Below are 22,663 nucleotides of genomic sequence, written 5' to 3'. Positions count from 1 at the left end.
CCTGTTAGAATGGCTGTTCTCAAGACAAGAAATAAGTGTTGGTGAGGATGTGGAGAAAAGGGAACCCTTGTGCACTATTGGTGGGAATGTAAATTGGTCCCAACAACTATGGAAAACAGCATGGAGGCTCCTCAAAAAACTAAAAATAGAACTATCATATGATCCAGCAATTTCACTTCTGAGTATACTTTGGATAACATATTTCCTTTATCCAAAGGAAATGAAATCACCATCTTGAAAAGATATATGTACCCCCTTATGTTCATTGTAGCATTATTTACAATAGCCAAGATATGGATACAACCTAAGTGTCCATCAATAGAGGAACAGATGAAGAAAATGTAGCATATATATACAATGGAATATTATTATTCAGACATAAAAAGGAAGGAAATCTTGTCATTTGAGACAACATGGATGGACCATAATCTCACTTATGTGTGGTATCTAAAAAACAAGCAAATAAGGGAATTCCCTGGCAGTCAGTGGTTAGGACTCCCCGCTCTCACTGCCAACGGCCCGGGTTCAATCCTTGGTGGGGGAACTAAGATCCTGCAAGTCATGCAGTACGGCAAAAAAAAAAAAAAAAAAAAAAAACCACCACCACCACAACAAACCCACACACAACAAACCAAGCAAATAGAACAAAAAAAACAAGCTCATAGAGACAGAAAACAGAACAGATTGGAGGCGGGGTTGGGGGTACGGCATGGTGAAATGAGTGCCCAAAGATACAAACTTCCAGTTATAAAATAAACATATAAAAGTCATGGGCATATAATGTACAGCATGGTGACTATGGTTAATAATACTGTAGTCTATATTTGAAAGTTCCTAAAAGAGTACACCTTAAAGTTCTCATGACAAAAAAAATTTTGTAACTATGTATGGTGACAGATGTTAACTAGACTTATTGTGGTGATCACTTCACAATATACAAATATTGAATCATTATGTTGTACACCTGAAACTAATGTTCCATTTTAGATTCCTGTCAACAATATATGGGAGTTCCAGTTGCTCTGCTTTCTTGTTGATATTTGGTATTGCCAGTTTTAAAATTTTAGCCATTATGGTGGTCATGTAATGGTATCTCCTTGTGGGCTTAAATTTAACATGCTATATAGTTTTTAAAATGTATTTTGTTTTATTTCTCTTTCCCACTAACATGCAAGCCCCTTAAGGGCAGCATTTCCTATATATTTGGTTCCTGTGCTATCCCAGCACCTAGACAGAATGTAGCACATGGCAGGTGCTCAGTAAATACTTGTTGGGTGAGGACCTCTCCTCTGAGTACCCACTGTGTCATCTCTCTGAGTCACTGCCTACCTGAGCGTGGGTCTCCCGCCTGCTCCATGTGCACAGACTGGGTCTGGCTTGATCACTGCTACTGGGCGCTAAGGGGCTCTAAGAGGACTGTTCAGGATTGTTGGGGAACAGTGTCAGCTCAGGGCAGTGTCTGATCTGTGCTGTTCTGTGGCTTCTGACTGGGACTCATGGGCCTAAGGAAAGGCAGAGAGCTGTCCTTGGCTGGCCTGTCACATGAAGGTGGAGCAACCCCTGGCCGGGTTGGCCAATTACTGTGTGACCATGGCAGGTTCCTTCTCTGAGCATCTGTTTGCTCCTTTACACAACAGCAGACAGATCTGGGTCTGAAGTGCCTTTACCACTTACTGCATAACTTTGAGCAAATTCTTTCCCTCTGGAGCCTCAGTTTCTTCATCTGCAAAATGGAGACAGTAACAGAGCCTACATCTGAGGTCAAGGATCAGTGAGTGACCAGGAGGGAAAAGAGTCCTGGGGAAACCGGGCCTGGAATCAGATGGACCAACTTTGGTACCATGGGGCTGTGGCATCTTATTTAAGGCAGTGAACTCACTTGTAAAATGGGCCTCATGTTGGGAGGACCCAGGAGGAATGAGGTCTGAGTCAGGGTCTTCATCTTTGAGTAAGGGTTGGTTGTTCCTGTTTGCCGAACTCTAAATGGAATTCTCCAGAGATTGGAGGATCTGAAACCCACCCAGGGGTCCCCAAGCCTCTGTCTGGGACTGCCCCACCCTTACTCCTTGAAGTCTTTCTGGATTCACTGCGAAGTGTAGGCCATGACCACCAACCTCACTTCCCACATGGGACCTTGGACCTGGCCTTTCCTTCCTCTGGGCCTCACTCCCTTGGTCCCCTTCTCTCTCTCTAGCCAAAGGAGTGCTCAGTTCTCACCCCACCTCCCTGAATGACAGGGCCAGGGTTGCCACCCCCTTCCCCTCCTGCTGTGTCCTTAGCCCCTGCCCTCCCCAGATGCTGGCCCTTAGAGCTGGCCGGTCACCTGGTGAGGTTGCCTCCCCTTGGCCTTTCCAGCCTCCAGCTGCTCCTCAGCGTTCTCACCCTGCCTTGGCCCTCAGCTTTCCTCAGCCCTCTCATGTCATCCTGGTCATGTCCACGTTCACACCCATTAGTGCCTCCAACATGACAGTGACTCCCAAATCCCCACCTCCTGCCCTTGACTTTCCTTTCAGGCCTCCTGAACAAAGAATGTTTAGGCTTCTCAAACTTCTCTGAAAACTCAAGCTCAAAATCTCCTCTGAATGTGTTCAAAAACCTGAGATGACCTATCAGTTTTGTTTTCTTCTTGGAAACAACCTCCTACCCCATTCAGCATTTCTTTCTAGGTTTACTACTCAGCACCCTTCACCACCATCCTGACATAACCCTTTTGACTTTCTCTCGTGTTGGAGCCTCAAATTGCCTGGATACTCTGCTTTACACTCTTTCCTTCACTCCCTTATTCTGATGTACATTCTTCGGTAGCTTCCTGAGAAACAGTGCATGGCAGATAAATACACATGACCTTCTATTGTCCGAAAATATTTACCTTATTCTTACACTTGGCTAATAGTTTGGCTGGGTATGGAACTCTAGGTTGTAAATTATTTTTAATCAGAACTTTGAGGGCATTCTCTTCTAGTTTCTAATGATGCTGTTGGGATGTCCAGTGCTGTTGTGATTTCTAATCCTTTGGTACCCTGTTTTTTCTCTCTGGATCGTATCTATCCATAGTGTTCTGAGATTTCATGATGATGAGGCCTGGCATGGGTCTTTTTAAAATTAACTGCTCTAGACACTCAGATCTTTCAATGCGGAAACTTATGTCCTTACTTCTAGAAAATATTCTTATAGTCTCTTGTTGATAATTTTCTACCCCACTTTCTCTTTCTGGAACTCCTGTTAATCAGATGTTGAATATCCTGGACTGACCCTTTAATCTTCTAAACTTTTCTCTTCCATTTTTTCCCCCACCTTTTGGGAGATTTTCTCAACTTTATCTTGCAACTCTTCTGTTGCATTTATTCCCTTCACATTTTTTATCTTTCAGAAGTTCTTATCTCTGAATGATATTATTGCTATAGCCTCCTGTACTCTTAACCAGGGCATGAAGGGCTATGCCACTGGTTCTCAACCCTCGCTGTATGTCCAGGGAGCTTTTACAAACTGATGATGTCCAGAGCTTACTCTCAGGGATTATGATTTAATTGGTCTAGGGTAGGGCCCAAGCAGTTTGGATGACGAGTGGCCTACAGCCTGCGTGGCCGGTGCAGCCCCTCATCCCCACCGCACCCCAGGACTCGAGTCTAAGGGAAGGTGGATGCTTATCCAGGATGAGCTCACTCGGGTGAACCAGACCATCTGGGATTTCTGGGGAAGGTAGTGTGCAAAGAGCAGAGCTTTTGGAGTCAGACACCTGTGCTCCTGGCTGTGAGACCTCAGGCAAGTCATTCTTGAGAACCCAACTTCCTCATCTTTAAGATGGCTTTACCACTCCGTCTGTAGGGAACTATGTGGATGATATAAGCCACACCTGGTACTCAACAAATTTCATTCCTTTCCTTTCCTTTCCCCAGTTAAGTGTAGTCGAAAAAAAGCTTTCAAAACACTGGTGGGGGTGAGAAATGAAAAAAGGGGTGGCTAGGGACAAGAGGCCCAGAAACCAGGACACCAGACATAAAACAGGTCCAGCACAGAAAGTGTGGCCACAGGTGCAGTATGGAGCACAATCCACCATGGGGGCACCGGGCTCAGCCTTCAGACCACGTGATTACACAGGAAGGGAGGCCTTTTCAACCTAGTGTTTAAAGACACACAGCAGGGAAAGCGGTTTGGTTATTTTTAGTTAAAGAAAAACAGCCTTTTCCAAGGGCAACAAAGTGAACTCAAAGTCAGAAGGAAACAGGGTGTGTGGGCTTCTCACAATCTCTTGCTCCATAAACCTGGATGGGATTTTCCTCCTGGAAAATCAGGTGCGACTGGCCAGAAGAGAGATGACTTTGGTGGGGTAGGTGGAGCTGCAGCTGGATTGGTCTGAGAGGGCTCTAAGGTGACTTCCATATGCCAGTCAGTTGACATGATTAATGCTATTATTCTTGAGGGGCATTAAATTAAGGAATGACGCAGGGAGCCAAGAGAGCGGCTTATTCGGTTGGATTCTGAATCACAATCAGGAAATAGTCTTTATCTGCAAAAGAGGAAAAATGAAAAAACAAATCACTAAATGTAAAATGGGAGAAAAACACACCACAAAGCCAATAAATCATTAAAACACCAACTGTAAAGTGCTGGTGGGGCAGAGAGGGATAAAAAGCATCAATACTCAGGCTGCTTCCAATTGCTGGGGAAACAGAAGATAAACTTGCAAATTTCCTATGGGGGCTTCTGCACATGTGGCTGCCACGAAGCGGGGCCCTCACCCTACCCGGCAGTGGTGCTCAGCAGCGCATCCTCATTTCTTTCTTTCTTTTTTTTTTTATTTGGCTGCGTCAGGTCTTAGTTGTGGCATGAGGGATCTTTGTTGAGGCGTGCAGGATCTTTCCTTGTGGCGTGTGGGCTTCTCTCTAGTTGTGGCATACGCGTTTTTCTCTTGTTGAGGCATGTGGACTCAGTAGTTGTGGTGCGTGGGCTTAGCTGCCCTGCGGCATGTGGGATCTTAGTTCCCTGACCAGGGTTTGAACCCGCGTCCCCTGAATTGGAAGGCGGATTCTTAACCAGTGGACCACCAGGGAAGTCCCCGCATCCTCATTTCTAATCTTCCCAGTACCAACAGGGAGGTAGGATTATCACGTTTTTGGGGGTAGGGAAACTCAGGTTCAACGTTTCCTACAGCAATTGTTCTCAAACTACGGGGTGTCGGAATCACTTGGAAGGCTGTTTAAAACAACACTGCTGGTCCCACCCCCAGGGCTTTGGACTCAGTGGGTCTGGGGTGGAGCCAGATAATTTGCATTTTTAACAAGTTCCCAGGTGATGCTGATGCTGCACGAAGAACCACTAGTTTAAGGTTACCCAGCTAATTAGTATCAAAGATAGAATTCTAACCTCAAGCCCGCTAGTCTTGGGTTAATGTCAGTTCTGTCATAAGTTCAGTTGCTAGCCTTCCAGAGCCTCCTGGAGTAGAAAATTTCAAAGGCACCAGGTCAAAGGGGTCCAAAGCTACCTGAATTTCAGCTCTGGGGATCCAGCCAGTCAGAAGGAATGTCCATCATGAAATCATAGCAAGTCCAAGTCCTCTGGGGTGAGCCTGACTGCCTCTTACTTTATAAAAGAGGAAGTGGGAGAAGCGGGGTGTTTCAGCTTTGCCCACTTAATAATCAAACTGCAAACATTCACGAAGGCTTCCACGTGCTGGCTCTGGGTCAATCACTTCTCATACAGCACCTCAATGAATCCTTGAATCACTCTATGAGGCAGGGCCCAGTGTTTTCTCATTTTTACTAATGAGAACACTAAGGCTCAGAGAATTAAATGACTTGCCCAAGCCAAGGTAAACATGCCAGGTGGGGTAGCTGGGTTTGACTCAGATGCTGAATGCCTCTGGTCTGCCCCCCTGCTGAACATGTGAAAAATGGCAGGACCTTGGCCATGTCTGCTTTGGGTCTGTTCAGATTCAAGCCTGAAGCTTGCTTCTTCCCATGACAATGGACATCTGGGAAGGAACAGATATTATAAGACTTAAGTTTCATGGCTAAGCAATCTGCATAAGTGAAAAATCACTAATAAAAATAGAAATAATTAACAAGCCACCGATAAAACTGATAAAAACAGATACTATTAGCAATACCAGTGTCTTTTCTTCCGAATAATCAAGCTCTACATTCAGTAATAGCACTCCCAGTGCTCTGTGGGAAGCAGTGTGTTAAAACTTGATTACACTGTGTTAACTCAGCTGTTCCAGAGCAGACACTCCTGGAAGCTTTAAGCCAAGAGATGCTGTCCACCGAGAGCCTGTCCACTTGGAGGCCACATAATTTGTCCTTGCTTCACACTGTGAGCTTCCAGGTGGGGCACAAGGTCTGCTCTGATTTGGAGGGTTGGTAGCCTAATTTCTAGGGGAGTGGAGGTTTGTCTGTAATCACACGGCATGAAGTCTTGGGAGGGATGCGAGTTCAAATCTGATTCCAAGTCTTTCTGCCCAAACTCGTGCCAACATACTCAACCAGATGAGGCATCTCAGAATACCAGAGCAGTAATGGCCCCTACTAGACACTTTACAGATGTGGAAACAGAGGTTCGGAGGTGTTCTGTGATTTGCTACAGGTCATGCTCGTAAGAGGTGAAGCCGGGAAAACAGATGCTGTGCCTGCTGCAGTCTATTTTTGCTGACAGAATCAGAGACCTCATCATTGGTCGGAGATGCATTAGACAGTGATTAAATTGATAAACAGTGTATGTATGTTTTTGGAATAAATGACTCTGAAGTTATCCTAGGTTCTTATTTGTGACTGACCTGCTCTGTCCCCACCCCTCCAGGGAGTGTCCCCAGGAGACTGTGGGCCCCTGTGACTGGCTCTATGGGTCTCTCCTTCACATCCTTCCAAGCAGCTCAACTGGACCCGAACAGGCCTGGGAACAGAACCAATATTGCTCTGCTGCAAGGAGTGGTTGACCACCATCAAATACCTCAGAATTCTGTAGCCAGCCTCCTCGGCACCTGTGTTGCAAAGCCCAGGGGCAGTCAATGTCCCAGCCTCCCCACTGCCCTCTTTCATCTAGACCCCCAATCACAATCCTATCACCTCCTGCCTTAAAAAACCTCTGCTCACAGGGTCAAGTCCATGCAGCTGAGTTTGGCGTTTGAGGCCCCTTCTAAACTGGACGAAACATATCACCTCACACTCCTTCCTACACATATCCTGGTGCCCTAGACAAGCTGCACTGCTGCCGCCTCCATCACCACGTGCACATTTAGCTCAGGCACACTCAACCACCGGGCTCAGCCAAAATGGAGATGGAGGGGGAGAAGTAACTGCAAAAACAGTCCTGGAGGATCCACCACTCCAGGCTGTGCATGTGAGTGAGGTGAGGCAGGGCAGGGCAGGTGGCCCTGCTGTCCCCTCCTGTGGTCCTAGTCCTTATGGGTTCCTCCCACGGTAAGCATCTCATCATCCTGAGAATGATCCTAACACCTAAGACAGGTATTGTTTGCACCACACAGTCCCCAAGTGCAAGCCAAGCACTTCATGTGAAACAAAATCAGCAATCTCTTCCAGTGCTGGAGGAAGGGCTGTCTGCATGGGGTCCAGAGAAATAGGACTATCGTTTGGAAGTGGGCAAATTAACATTTTTTCAAGGATAAAATAGCACATGGTGTTTTTGCCTCACTTTGGTTTAGAAGCACTGAATTCCTTTTTCTTCAAGCGTAGCTTTCCCACCCCCGGCACCCCCAAGCCCCACCCTGCTTGCTTACTCTTCACCTGTGCCCTCAAGACTTAGCTCAAGTGCTCCCTCCTCTGGGAAGCCTTTGCTGACCGCCACAAGCAGCCACAAGCAGCCCTAATCACACCCTCCTCTATGTTCCCAAGTGCTCCTTGAATTCCCCCACATCAAGGTGAGGATTACACTGTGATGCTTATATGTCTCTCTCCCCCATGAGAACATAATTCCCCGCTGTGGCCTAGAACCCAGGATGGGGTCTGGCCTAGAGTCACTGTGAACGGGTACTTGTTGGGGACGCCAGCTGGAGACAGGCCAGGTGGTAAGGCAATCAAATCTGTACCTTCTGCTCTTCAGGCCTTTCTGTGGAACCTATGGAGACACCCATGTGCTAAGCTGTCCTGATAGCTACAGAGCATGCACTGTGAGGGTCTGCTCCTAAGTGGGGATGTGGAAGACCCCTTACCTGGTGCAACCATAATTTCATTTTTCTTGGAGCGAATTCGAAGGAAGGTGAGGTCATTCTGGGGGTCAATTTCACGCACGGTGCTCCGGGCCTTCAAGATGAAGTTGTGCATGAGGTTGGCGTACTGTGTGGTGGTGGGATTGTCCATGGTGCTCTTGATGGGAATGCCTGAGGGGAGAGAAGACAGAGACTGAGCAGAACATTGGGGTCCCTTTCTGCCCAGCTCTTAGCCCCACACCCATAATTCTAGTCTAGACTGGCAGTTAACAGTCAAGGCCCACTATTTACTGAAAGCTTGACAGGCAAGTGTTGAGCACTTGAAGTATGTCAACACCAGTCCCCAGAACTACTCTGAGGGTGGCGTCACCATCTTTACTTGCCAATGAGGCAACAGAAACTCTGAGTGGTGAGGTGGCCTGCCTGTGGTCACACAGCAGGTAAAGAGAAGCAGTGGGGTCAGGATTCAAATGCAGGCCTGTTGGCTCGACTGCCAGGCTCCTTTCACAGGGCCACATCATACTGGCTCGTTTCCAGCAAAAGAAGGAGAGACTATCATTCATAACACTTCTAACAGAAACAAGGAGAATACCTCCTACAAATCTGTAAATACTAAAAAGTAGATAGAAGAAGAAAGGTCAGCCCGTGTCAAGATAGAACCATCAGTGGTGTGATGGTTATTATTATTATTATTTTTTATTTATTTATTTTTAATTTATTTTTATTTTTGGCTGCATTGGGTCTTCGTTGCTGCGCGTGGGCTTTCTATAGTTGCAGCGAGCGGGGTCTACTCTTCATTGCGGTGCGTGGGCTTCTCATTGAGGTGGCTTCTCTTGTTGCAGAGCACGGGCTCTAGGCACATGGGCTTCAGTAGTTGTGGCTCGTGGATTCTAGCGCCCAGGCTCAGTAGTGGCGCACGGGCTTAGATGGTCCACGGCATGTGGGATCTTCCCGGACCAGGGCTCGAACCCGTGTCCCCTGCATTGGGAGGAGGATTCTTAACCACAGTGCCACCAGGGAAGCCCAGCCCAGTTATAAACACACTGTCTATACACATGACTGTGCCCCCAATTTAAAGCCTGTTTCTCTGTCTGCAAACACCCTTGTAAACAGCATTGCTACTGCTTTCAATGAGCCCACAAGTGGCCATTCCACGGGGTTAATCATTCCCCTGTTGCTGGGTACTAAGGCTGGAGTTTTTACTTAATTACTGTGCAGTGAACAACGTCCTGCATCAAGCCCTTTCTGTTTTGAGGGCTGCTTCCTTGTGATGAACTATTAAATGGACCTCCCTCACTGGACAGTGCCTATTGTCATGGAGGTGAGGAAGAGGGCTCAGCTTGAGCCACCTCAGGCCACGATTGGGTCATAAGGTGCCTATGAATCACTGTAACATGTCAGCAGAAGGCTCCATCGATGAGGCCCTGAGTGCCCACAGCTGACAGGCCCTTGTGACAAATGTGGCCCAAGTGGCTCCCCACACGTAAGTGGCTGGATTTGGGGTCCAGGACCCTGCTATCTGGCCCATAGCAGACCAGCTGAGGGATCAGCCAAAGACAGTCACCCTCAGGCCTACCCATGAGTGGCAAGAAACTGATCCAACCTTGTCTTTAGGGTAGAGGAACATGAGAGTGGGCAGAAGAGGGCATGGTAGCAGGAGAAGCAGCTGAGTCACAGAAGCTGGTTTCAGCCAAGTGGAGTTATGAGAACAGGTTGTAGTGATCACTTGTCTTTAAGGGACAAGATGACCAGGTCACCAGGGCCGCTGTTGGGTCCTGGATGGCAACAATGTACCCACCAGAGCCCCACGAGGCCTCATTCAATAGTGGAACCCTCCTGAGGTTGGCAGTATAAGCAGCTGAGGAGAGGACTGAGCAGGAACTCTGAAATCTGATGACCTGGGCTTATACCCCGGCTCTGCCCCTTTGTGGCTGTGGCCTTACACAAGTGAACCTCTCTGAGCCTCCATTTCCTCATCTGTGCTTCAAAGTGCTGCTGTGAGGATTAAATATGGGTTAATTCATTTGAGAATATTTAGCAACAGTATGCATGTAATAAGTGTTGATTTATTATCAACATCACCCACACAGTAAATCCCATCCCCCAGGAAACTTGAGGGGCCAGTCTTGAGGCCTGGCAAAGTTTGGGTATCAAACTTCTTGACCTTCTCTTTTACATACCACAAGGCCACCTTCTCTCACGTCCCTCTGCCTCGAACTTTCTTTCCCTCCCCTATTCTCTCCTGACTCCCACTGTCCCTCATGTCTCCATCCACCCCCAGATGTGGTCAGTGCCCTCATTCTACAGTCCCGGCACCACGCAATTGTCCTTCAGAGCAGTTAACTCGAGTTTGGTATCACGCCTTTATGGAAGTGATCATTATGTTTGCCCCCCCAGCAGACTTTAAGCTCCCTGGGGGCCAGAACCAGGTCTGCTGTGCTCACCAGTGTCTTTAGAGAGACTGCATTAAGCATTTATGGCTGTTGATAAATGAGTAGACACAGGTGTACTTCTAGTAGTTCAAATACTGTCATGGGACCTCCCTAGTGGTCCAGTGGCTAAGACTCCGTGCTCCCAATGCAGGGGGCCGGGGTTTGATCTCTGGTCAGGGAACTAGATCCCACATGCAGCAACTACGAGTTTGCACGCCGCAACTAAAGATCCCACACGTGGCAACAAAGATCAAGCACGGCGCAACGAAGACCCAGTGCAGCCAAATAAATAAATATTTAAAATAAACAAATACCCCAAAACCCCCCAATACTGTCATGAATGTGATCACATTTCTGCCAAGTGAGACACTGTGTAAAGGAGAAAAGAAACTAACTTCTTGTTGGCTCACTTTAAAAACAAAAGAAAACATGGAGCTGGCAGGGTGGGGATGGAGGGCAGGGACCAAAACTGGGGATAATTTCAAACAAGGACGAGATAATTCCAGATTCACAGGATGCCAGAGCTGGGGAACACCTCACAGACAGCCTAATGACTAGGCTGCCTATTCTAGGCCTTTGCCCTCACAAACGGGCACTGTGCAGCCCACAGAAGTGGCTGGTCACCTCGAAGGCATGATTTCTAATCTGGGGCTCAGATCTGTCAGGTTGTATAGCCAGGTCCTCTCACCAAACCCACCTCTATCAATCAACAATTAAAAAACATTAACAAAATTTAACAGATGTTTATTAAGCACAAAGTTTGTGTCAGCATTGTTGCAGGTGCTGGGGACACAGTAGTGAACACAAGAGATAAATCCCTGCCCTCAGAGAGTTTACATATTTGAGTCTTTTATTTTGCCCTGTGTGGGTAGCAGCAGAAGATGGCAGGGGGTCTGGAGAGGTACAAATAGAATGTTCCTTACATTCTTCTTTCTTTTTTAAAAATAAATTTATTTATTTATTTTATTTTTGGCTGCGCTGGGTCTTCACTGCTGCACGCGGGCTTTCTCTAGCTGCGGTGAGCGGGGGCTACTCTTCGTTGCGGTGCGCAGGCTTCTCATTGCGGTGGCTTCTCTTGTGGGGCACGGGCTCTAGGCGTGCGGGCTTCAGTAGTTGCGGCACGTGGGCTTCAGTAGTTGCGGCACGTGGGCTTCAGTAGTTGTGGCTCGTGGGCTCAGTAGTTGTGATGCATGGGCTTAGTCGCTCCACGGCATGTGGGATCTTCCTGGACCAGGGCTCGAACCCGTGTCCCCTGCATTGGCAGGTGGATTCTTAACCACTGCACCACCAGGGAAGCCCTGTTCCTTACATTCTTGGTTAAGTCTGCTTAAACTCACACTTTTATTATGAAACACCATTTAGATTTGGCCAAGGCTGAGACGTCAACAGGCAGTGGCAGGTGGTTGCTAAGTGATTGGGACAAGAGCATGTCATGATTTTAGGGGCGGGAAGCAATCCCTCTGGGCTGGGATGGTCAGGGAAGGCATCCTGCAGGAAGAGGCAGCTGAGCTGAATCATGGGGGTAGGAAAGCCTGAGAGGGGTAATAAAGGTCCCTAATACAATCATCCTTAACTGATCACCTCTAACAGAAGTCTTCAGAGGGCTTAAGGGCCCCACAGAGCAGTGAGTTCTGACTACCTCCATCTATGGCTGGGTGATCTCAAGCAGGTTACCTCACCGCTCTCAGCTTCCAGTTTCTCATCTGAAAAACGGGCAAACATCCCTGCTTTGCAGGGTCACTGTGTGAAATGTAAATGAGAGACTGAAGTGGGAGCTCCGTGAATGGAACATAAATTAAAAATAAACACAGGGACTTCCCTGGCAGTCCTGTGGTTAAGGCTCTGTGCTTCCATTGCAGGGGACATGGGTTCGATCCCTGGTTGGGGAACTAAGATCCCACATGCCACGTGGCATGGCCAATAAATAAATAAATAAACAAACACACACACACAATAATTTTTAACATTCATATGGCATTTACTATACATCAGGCACCGTTCTAAATGCTTCCCTTAGAAGAAAGTAGTATGACTGTCCACATTTTACAGATGAGGAAACTGGAACAGAGAGGTTATGTGACTTGTTAAGATCATACAGTTGATAAGTAAGTAGGGTCAGGATTCAAACCCAGGCAGTCTGGTTCCGCATTCCATACTCTTAGCCACTGTGCCATACTGCCACATTAGTATACAAAAAATAAGTCCTCATCATTAGTATCCAAAAGGTGGTAAGCAGTTGGAGCTATATTTTCCAAATGAAAAGGCTCAACTTTTGGGGCAGTTTTAAGGCAAGAATGAAGGCTTGTGGTTTGGAATACTACTGGAAGCTTAGGGGTCCCAGCTGGGGAGTCGGCCCCTAGGGCTGTTCCCTCCCCATCTGGGGTCAAAAATGTCCAGTCCCAGAAGAGAGTCTTTTTCTGAGTGACATACAGTCTTTTGGGTCTTGGAGCAAGAAGCTCCCTGTAGCAAGGACCAACCACTCCATTTAAGGCAGCTAAGTTCTGAAGAGGAAGGGGAAGCCTCAGGCCACCCAGTTGATCAGTGGTGGATCCGACCTGCCTCCCAGTGTCCTCTGGGCTCCCCAACCTGCTGCCTCCTTTGAACGCAATGACCTCGTGGTTTAATTAGAGTCTGACAAAGCTGGGGAGCACACTCTGCCTGGCTCTGGGCTGTCCAGGATCTGACGACTTGGAAAACAACATTCTGAGGACATGCCACCTTCAATTTGTCACCCTTGGTGACTTTCATTCTGCTCTATTTAAGTAGGCACTGTTGAGAATTCTGCCTTTCCAAAACAAGGCCCAGAATGACAATGCATACACACAGAGGCTCTCAAGGAGCTCAAACAAAGCAGAGCTGACTGAATGCACCAGATTTGAGAATCGGGGGAGCCCAGCTGGGTGACCCTGGACATGGCCTGGGACATAGTCCAGCAGCCACCCTCTGGTCCTTCACAGCACAGTGTGGGAGAAAGAGCACAAGTGTGTTCAGACGGACTTGGGATGAAATCTTGGCTCTATAATGGTAGGTGAATCAATTAAATTTCTAGACTCACTCTTCTCCACTGCAAAATGGAGACAACAGAGCTGCTTCAAGGGATAAGTGAAAAAATACGTTTTGTGAAGCACCAGCCCATGGCCTGGCACAGAATAGTTGTGTGATAATGTTAGTTCCCTTCTTCACCACGTCTACTGCAGTATGAGAAAATTAGCATCTGTACTCTTCTAGTTGTTGAAATAATGTCCCAGAAGAGGAGGGAAAACTATAGGCCCAAAGAAGTTGACAAGAGTATTATCTAGCAAAAAAAAGTAGAAACAGCATAATGTAGGATGGTCAATAAACATTGTACTGGCAGTTAAAAATTTTGTTTATATAAACCACGGAGCAAAAAAAACCCAAAAAACCAAACAAACAAAAACTCATGAGTAAAACATATGCAAAAGAGTAACAACTATAATTATGACCAAGAGAAAATGCACCTGGACAAGGGCTGAAAAAGTATGGCATACTGAAAAGTATGATGTGTCAGGGCAGTGGGATAGAGTGAATTTTTCCTTTTTTTAAATTTAGAATTCTAGTAATAGTGCTTGGACACTAGAGGTGTTTAAAAAAAAAGGGGGTGAGAAATAGATCAGGTAATGAGAGGTTTAGTAAAAAGCAAGTGTTACGCTGTGTTGGGCTATTTTCTGGGGGCCTGCCTGCACTCAGGTCATGGCCGGAAGGAGGGTGTACCTTCTGTGTTCACCACGATGATTCCCTGCACGCCCTTCTGGCTCTGAAGTCGCTTCAGTGTCTCCTCCACCTCTGCCTGCCAGAGAGAATAAGACCAAGGTTAGGAGGGGTCAGGAAGGCTGGATCAACTCCCTCACAGCCCTGGCAGACGCATCACACATTCCAACAACAAATAAGTAACACCCAGGCACGTGGCACTTCCTGAAAGCTCCCCAGGCCTATTTGGAATGGTCTCTAGGCCACCACCAGCATCTAAACCATCATCTTCCCAGTATGGGGTGTGGCTGTGCTCCTGGCCCTTTGCCCACCAGGGGCCCTTTGCCCCTCAGCTATTAGGGAGCAGAATTCAAATACCATTCCCAGGAGTACAGACACAACCATGACTCACATATTTGGTACAGATGGGGGACAAACCAGAGGACTCCAATGATTAAAAAAAACCCAAACAGGGGTGTCTAACAGGAAGGAGACACATCATCATTTGTGGCCCAAAGAGCACAACTGAAAACACTCCAAAGGAAGCAAAATGATCCCATGAGGATAGACTCAGTGACCTAATAAGCTGGCACCTGAGATAGGGTGACACGTGGCACACAGCCATAGCAAATGCTGAGGAAGGGGCTCATTAATCCTGCATCTCCGGGTGCTAGTCTGGGTGGGATACTCTGGCACATGGAATTTGTAAACAGGGTGGACAGACTTTGGGCCCTCACCTTGCAAGCCCTTCTCTATTATTATTCCCATCTCTTTTACCCTTCCATCCACTCTCCACCTACATGTCCATACCTCCCTGTCTCCACATCTTTTTACCCGAACAAGGCCTCTTCTCTGCTGAAATCCAGCAAACTCTTCTAGATCATCTAGGATATCACCTCCTCCATGAAGCCTTGACTGTACCTCTCTGGGGATGCATTAGGTGCTGCTTTACTTGGAGTCTCTATAATGGTCTGCAGAGTAGGGGTTCAACAAATAGCTGTTAAACTGAACTAGGTCTAACTCTTCCTGTGGACGGAGACTGGCCCGAAGTGTTTGTTCTCAGGAGATCCCTTCTGTACCCATCCAGAATCTAGTCAGAAGCTCCTCACAGGCCGAGAGTCAGACTATGTTGGAAACAGAGGCTCTGTTCACCAAGAGAGTGGTCCCCCACCCTCATGGGCTAATGAGTTGGCCCAGGGGGAGGAGCTTCTAAACAGTGGACGGAGATGGCACAAAGATTGTTTTTCTAGTAGGCACAAGCCTCACAATCCAGTCTCTGCCACCCACTCCCCAATGACATGTGAATACTCTCAAATGCCAGAGGGAAGGGCAAACAAGTTCCTTCTACAAAATGGCAGAGAGCCTAATGCCTCTATAATCTGGAGCCTTGGTAAAAGGACAGGGCTAGCTATGTGGATGTGAGAGTATAATACCGTGGGTTATACATGTATGGGATCATAATTCATTCAGCAGACTTTCAGTGAGCTCCTACCACACACTATTCTGGAGAGGAGCGGTAAAGTATGATAGTGGTCAAAACTATACAGTACTCAATCTGACCTGGTAACCCTCCTGGAAATTCATCCTAAGGAAATAATCCAAAAGAACTAAAAGAACACAGCAAGATGTTTGCTGCAGTGACATCTGCAATAACAAAAAAGCAGGAGGAGCTCAAAATGCCCAGTAATTAGGGAAAAGGCCAAGGAAATTTTGGAATGTCCGTTCACAGGAATATAATACATACATTAACAATGGGGATCAGAATATTTATACCACCACAAAGAGAAAGTGCTGTGAGATTGCATACATATGAAAACAAGAAGAGGGCTAGGATTATGGAAAAAAATAAAAAGTCACACTGAGAGCAGAGAAGTATAGATTAGGTTTTCGTTTCTTTCTCTTTTTTTTAAACAGCCTCTTTATTATATTGTTTCTATTTTTTATATAATAATTCCACATATATATCTATTTATTTGTTTATTTATTTGGCTGCATTGGGTCTCAGTTGTGGCACACAGGATCTTTCGTGGCGGTGCTTGGGCTTCTCTCCAGTTGTGGCTCGTGGGCTGCAGGGTGTGTGAGCTCTGTAGTTTGCAGCATGCAGCCTCTCTCCTTGAGGCACGTGAACACAGTAGCTGTGGCACACGGGCTTAGTTGCCCCGCGGCATGTGGGATCTTAGTTCCCCGACCAGGGATTGAACCCGCATCCCCTGCATTGGTAGGCGGATTTTTTACCACTGGACCACCAGGGAAGTCCCCATTGTTTCTATTTAAAAACTTTTTTTTAACCCATCTCTCTGTGTATCCAAGCGATCAGACATCTCTGATTTGGGAACAGGGCTCTGACATTCTCAACATTATGAGAATAAGAATATATAGGAATAAGTAGGATGGCAATTTAGGACAGCTCAAACAATCTGCAATCAAACTGGGGAGGGGGCAGGGCTTCCCTGGTGGTGCAGTGGTTGAGAGTCTGCCTGCCGATGCAGGGGACACGGGTTTGTGCCCCGGTCTGGGAAGATCCCACATGCCGCGGAGCGGCTAGGCGCATGAACCACGGCCGCTGAGCCTGCGCGTCCAGAGCCTGTGCTCCGCAACGGGAGAGGCCACAACAGCGAGAGGCCTGCGTACCACAAAAAAAAAAAAAAAAAAAAAACTGGGGACAGGGCAAACTAAAACCAAAGATGCCAGAATCGAAGTCCAAATTACCCCTGGAGATTGGAAAGTGAGGCTGAAATGAAAAAGATGAAATTTCATAAGACTGCTATTCATTCAATAACTATATGGGAAACTTCTATGTGCCAGATGTTGTTTTAGGCCTAGGGATGCTGTATTGAACAAAATATGACAAAAATCCCTGCTCTCATGAAGCTGACATTGGTGGGTGGGGGGAGGGAATCAGACATTAAAAAAAAACAAATAAAATACAAATGTCAAATACAGTAGGGATGGGGGATCTGGAATGCAGGGGATGACGGCAATTTTAAACAAGGTGGTCAGAGAAGGCCTCACTAAGGTGATAGTTGAGTAGAGATCTGAAAGGAAACGAGGGAGCTAAGCATGCAGATTTCTAGGGAGAGTGTTCCAGAAAAAAAAGCAAAGGAGCCAGTGTGGCTGAGGGCAGTGAGTGGCAGGCAGCCAGATGAGGGAGGGAGCCAGGATCAGACTAGATTTCAGGGGGCCTCATAGACCAGAGTAATGACTTTGGTTTTTAATGGGGAGGGTGTGAGGAGCCACTAGCAGGTTTTGAGGTGAGCAGTGACAAGATCTCTTTCAAAAGGATGGCCCTGGCTGCTGTGTGGAGAATGGACTGCAGAGGGCAAGCACAGCCTGCCTGAGCCCGGGGGCTGGCATGTGCTGCTCCTTCTGAAAGCAGCAACCTTCTCTCCCTCACTCAACCACTTGATGTAACTAACTCCCAACTCTTTGGACTCAGCTCATGAGCCTCCTATGGGAGGCCTTCTTTGACACCTGCCCCTCTTCTAGGTACCCACGCATGCTGACTCCATTGCACTTATCACAATGGAGTGTAACTGCCTGTTTTGCATCTGTCTCCTCCTCCAGACCCAAGGCACCCTGGGAGCAGGAACCTAGAATTTGTAATCCCAGTACCTGGTACAGCATAGGCTCAATAGATACTTAAGGAACAAATAAAAACCATTTCTACAACCATGTTTTACAAAAACCAACCTTTTTAAGTACAGTACCCAGGGTGAAAAGGAGCTAAGGTTTAGTTGATCCTAAATTTAATGAGAACCAACTACTGAGATCTGACTGCTTAAAAAGTAAACACACTTACCAAGAAAAGGAGGACATACACATATACTCAGAATCTGCTACAGGTCGGATATTAGGATGAATGTTTTCAGACACGTCTCATCTGAACCTTCCATGGTTAGTATGATCTCCATTTTACAATGAGAAAAACCAAGGTTCAGAAAGGAGAAGAGTTTTTGCCCAAAAACACACAGCAGGTCAAGAGAAGAGCTGAGGGACTTCGCTGGTGGTGCAGTGGTTAAGAATCCGCCTGCCAAGGCAGGGGACACGGGTTTGATCCCTGGTCTGGGAAGATCCCACATGCCGTGCAGCAACTAAGCCCGTGTGTCACAACTACCGAGCCTGCACTCTAGAGCCCATAAGCAACATTACTGAGCCCGAGTGCCACAACTACTGAAGCCCACGTGCCTAGTGCCCGTGCTCTGCAACAAGAGAAGCCACCGCAATGAGAAGCCCTCACACTGCAACAGAGAGTAGCCCCCACTCACTGCAACTAGAGAAAAGCCCAAAATGCAGCCCCAAATAAATAAATAAATTTAAAAAAAAAGAGAAGAGCTGCATATACCACTGACCACAAATGATGAGGTCCCAGTCCTCAGGGAGTTCACATTTTGGTGGAAGAGAACTTCAAAAACAAATGACCAAGATTCTTGCAGGGTACAGGGATGGGGTGGGGGTGGGGGTGGGGGGGCGGGGGGGGGACAGGAGGATGCTACTTGACAAGTGTGGTCAGGAACACCTGAAGATGTAATCTTTAACTAAATGATGAGAAAGAAAAGCACTCCACACAATGGGATGAAAGCAAAGGCAGTGAACTGGGAAGGAGTCTGGCAAGTTCAAAGGAATAAAGAGAACCAGTAATGCCAAGGTTTTTGATTCTTTGCTAATCTGACAGGCAAAACCCAAGTAATAGAAAGCCAACTTTTCTTTAATGTTTAAGAATTATCAGTGAGGTTCGTCAGAAAAATAAAAAACAAAAAACTTATCAGTGAAGTTAAAGTGGAATTTGCTTGCATCTCTCCTTTTTTGAGTCTTGATTTTTCCATATATCTTATTGATTTTCAAAAACTTATGTTAGAAATATTAGACTTTTGTCCATCATATAAATTACACTTCTTCCACTTTTCAAATGTAACCTTATGATTTTTTTCAATAATCAGAAGTTCAAAATTTTTATGTAGTCAAATTTAATAAAAAATTTTTCCTGGAAGACTAGAAAATAGCTTCTCCAATCTGACCCCAACCAGTAGCGTGGGGCTAGGCCTGGGTGAGTGGGGGTCATGAGGTCTAGAGGAGGCACCGCACACCTGCTTTCAGGAGAAAATGCTTAAAACAAACTTCAAGTTCAGCCCTGAGGAGCCAAGAAAGAAAACAAATGATGCCAAAAAGACACAAGCAGCAACAGAGACATCTGCAGATGGGAAAGGAGTCCTAGTTAGGCATCCAAGTCATGCCACCTTTGTCTTTAAAGTTTGTCATCCCTGCAGTGCTAGCCAACTGGTACCAGAAATATCTGAGTGGATATTCTGGGTCGGCTCACATCCCCAAATTCCTGTCCTGCTCCTAGAGACAGCCCAACTGGTATCCTCAGAACCCGGACTCTTTATTAGTATTAACATGGGTGTCTGCATCAGAGAAGGGTTCTCTAGTTCCCAGCTGCATGTTGCTGACAGACAAAACAAACACACACACACACACACACAAAACAAACAAACAACAACAAAAACAAGCAGCAGTAAAACTCCAAGATTATTCATTGGTTTGGCATAGGAGGGATAACCATCTGAAGCAAACGATTCACAAAGGAACTGTGACCAATTTGACTAATAAGCATGAAATTTTTAATTGCTATAAAACAAAAATGAATTAAAAGGAGGGAAAAACATTTGCATCAAATAGAACAAAGGAGTAATTCCAAAATATCACACAGAATGATTATGTTTTTGAATGCTGGCAGTATTATGGCAAAACTGGTATGAAGGCAATACGACCTTTTGGGAAAGCTACAGGACAATACTATTGCGAGAACCTTAAGTGCTGGTCCCCTTGCCTCAGAAATTCTTTTCCTGAGAATTTCTCCTAAGGAAATAAACTAATAAATTAAAAAAAAAAGACAAAGAAAACAAACTCTATGCATTCAGAGACATTCATCACAGTGTTATCTCTGTTAATGAACTAGAAGCAACCCAAATGTAAACCAGGGGAATGATTTGGCAAATTATGGTAAAAATATTTCATTGACTATTATGTAGTTACTAAAAATGATTCATTACAAAGATGATGCAGCAACAAAGTTATATGTCTTTGGACATTAAAACAAACAGAAACAAAAAACTAGCAGGTATATCTTGAAAAATAAGCATATGTGAACAAAGAGGAAGGAGAACGTACAAAGATGAAAATACTTGTGTGATGGAGTAAAACTGGATGCTAATTATGGATGATTTTTATATCATCTCACCATCCTAAGGGGCAATTTGTCAGTTTCTACCACAATGTTGAAATATGCATGCCAGAAGTACCACTACTACATAACACTAACATAAGTGCAAAAAAAAAAAAAAGACAAAAATAATACTGCAGCATTGCCTGGATTGAAAAACTGTAAACTATCTAAATGTATATACTGCAATAGAATGAATACAGTCCTTTAAAAGAATGAAGTAGATTTGTATTTATCGACATGGAAAAATATTTGATATCTTTTAGTGAACAGTAGGTTGCGGAATGAGATTATCTATACATATTAGCCTAAAGTAAACTTAATATGTATAAATACATATGTTCCAGTTTCATGTAATAAACAGGCTATATATAAATGTGCTTATGCACTAAACAAACCTGGAAGGAAACACACTCACTGTCAACAGTCATTACCAGAAGGAAGTGAGATAGGGACTACCTACACTTGCTACATTTACATACTTTGGTACTGCTTCAATTTGTTAAACTGTGCATCTAAATATGTTTTGCTTTTACGAATATCAACACACAACAGCATGGTACAGGTTGCAGGAAGCTACCATTTGTGTAAGAAAAAGAGGGGGCATATATACATGCTTGTATAGATATATTAATAAAAGAAACTAACAATGTTTCTGAAGGAGACTGAGGCTGGGTGTCAGGGTTGGGTGGGAGATTTATTTCTCACTTAGATCCTTTCAGATTATTATTATTACTTTTTTTTACTGTAAGATTTGTTAAAAAATTTTTTTAGTTTAAAAATTGATGTGCAAGATGAAGTTACTTCATCTATACTATAAACTAGCTAACTATATAAAGCAAAGTATACAGCTAAACTATATAAAGCAAAGTATACAGCTAAACTATATAAAGCAAAGTATACAGCTAAACTATATAAAGCAAAAACTGAAGAGAAAATGACTAATAGGAGTAATATGCCTAATTATAAGTCGTCACCTCCAGGTCACGGCACTGTTTCTTATTCCTTTTCAATTTTTCTTATAGACTTTAAATTCTTAAATAAGATTTCCGAAAACCATTCACATGACTTAACATTTAAAAGGTCTTTTCAAGTTTTTTACAAGTTAGGAGGATTAAACACACAAGAAAACAAACCTGTAAAGGCGTAAAGAGCCCACAGTTCTAGCCAGGAAGGCAGGAACCCCAAGGGTGGGCCCGCTGGTTTCTGACTCATGCACCACGTCCCAGCGTCTCGCAAGAACCACAGGGACAGAAAGGCAGCAGTCGAGCTTCTAGGGTTCAAATACACCTCCGCCATTTCCTGGGGCAAGGCACTTAGCTTCACCAGGCTTTAGACTCCAAGTATGTAAAGGGGGGATAATGGTCGTACCTACTTCACACAGCTATGGTGAGGAGGAAGGGCAGGGTAGGTAAAGCGCTTAGCAGTGCCTGACACGAATTAAGCTTCCCGGAAGTGTAATCATTATTGTTATCTCGCAACAAGGCCCAGGATGCTAGGAGGCAGAGGCCTGCGGGCCTGCCTCCCCATCTCCGTCAATCCTTCGCCGAGGCCCAAGCAACTGCTTCCGGTCTAGGGACAGCGGGATCCGGTGTCCCCTCGGTCTAGTCTGGAGGCCCGCGCCGCCCCAGTTCCGACCTCCAGACAACTCGGCCCCGGCCCCGCCCAGCCCCGCGGATACCCAGTCCAGCGCTAGGAGCCGCCCCCGGAGGATGGAAGGCCAGGCTCAGGGTGTTGGGAAGTCGTGCTCGGCCACCTCCCGGCCGCCTGCCACAAGCTCCCGGCAGACACTCACCATCTCGGACCGATCCGGTAGCTCCGCGTAGCCAACCCTCAGCCTTGTCCCGCTGCCTCTCTGCGCCTGCGCACAGCCCCCTGTCAAGGCGGACAGCCTCGGTAGCCTATCAGGAGCCAGCGTGGGACGGCTGGGCGGGAGGGTAGGTGGATCTTAGCTGCCCCAGGGCTCGAGGGGAACTTGCCCTGTGCCGTCCGAAGATGAACAGCAAAGGAGCACTTCAGCTATGGAAAATTCCTAATTCCCACTGTGCCGAAAAGACGCTGGTTCGCGTTGTTGGAAGAGGCTTTCAACTCTCAACCGAGGTCTGAGCTGGATCTGCAGGTTCTGGGTGGAGGGTGGTGAGC

At 46.1% G+C, this 22,663-nt stretch overlaps 2 protein-coding genes across 2 annotated transcripts in view; one reads left to right on the top strand and one right to left on the bottom strand.

The window, feature by feature from the left end:
- PIGU (phosphatidylinositol glycan anchor biosynthesis class U) overlaps positions 1 to 6,708 on the top strand; it is a 125,091-nt gene extending 118,383 nt beyond the window's left edge. Inside the window, exon 12 of the mRNA XM_030830853.2 lies at positions 6,583 to 6,708. Within this exon, the coding sequence (XP_030686713.1) occupies positions 6,583 to 6,648 (66 nt within the window). The 3' untranslated portion in view covers positions 6,649 to 6,708. The remainder of the gene's footprint in view (positions 1 to 6,582) is intronic.
- On the bottom strand, positions 4,146 to 22,428 carry DYNLRB1 (dynein light chain roadblock-type 1). Its single transcript, XM_030830866.3, has 4 exons — positions 22,317 to 22,428; positions 14,326 to 14,401; positions 8,165 to 8,332; positions 4,146 to 4,507 (listed from the first exon to the last, which is right to left on the bottom strand). The coding sequence occupies exons 1-4, from the start codon at positions 22,317 to 22,319 to the stop codon at positions 4,464 to 4,466; spliced, it is 291 nt and encodes a 96-aa protein (XP_030686726.1). The 5' UTR covers positions 22,320 to 22,428; the 3' UTR covers positions 4,146 to 4,463.
- Positions 22,429 to 22,663: the final 235 nt, after the last annotated feature.

The sequence above is a fragment of the Globicephala melas genome, chromosome 15 (genome assembly GCF_963455315.2).
Source record: "Globicephala melas chromosome 15, mGloMel1.2, whole genome shotgun sequence".
Lineage (NCBI taxonomy): Eukaryota > Metazoa > Chordata > Mammalia > Artiodactyla > Delphinidae > Globicephala > Globicephala melas.
This window is presented reverse-complemented; position numbering and strand designations above follow the sequence as displayed.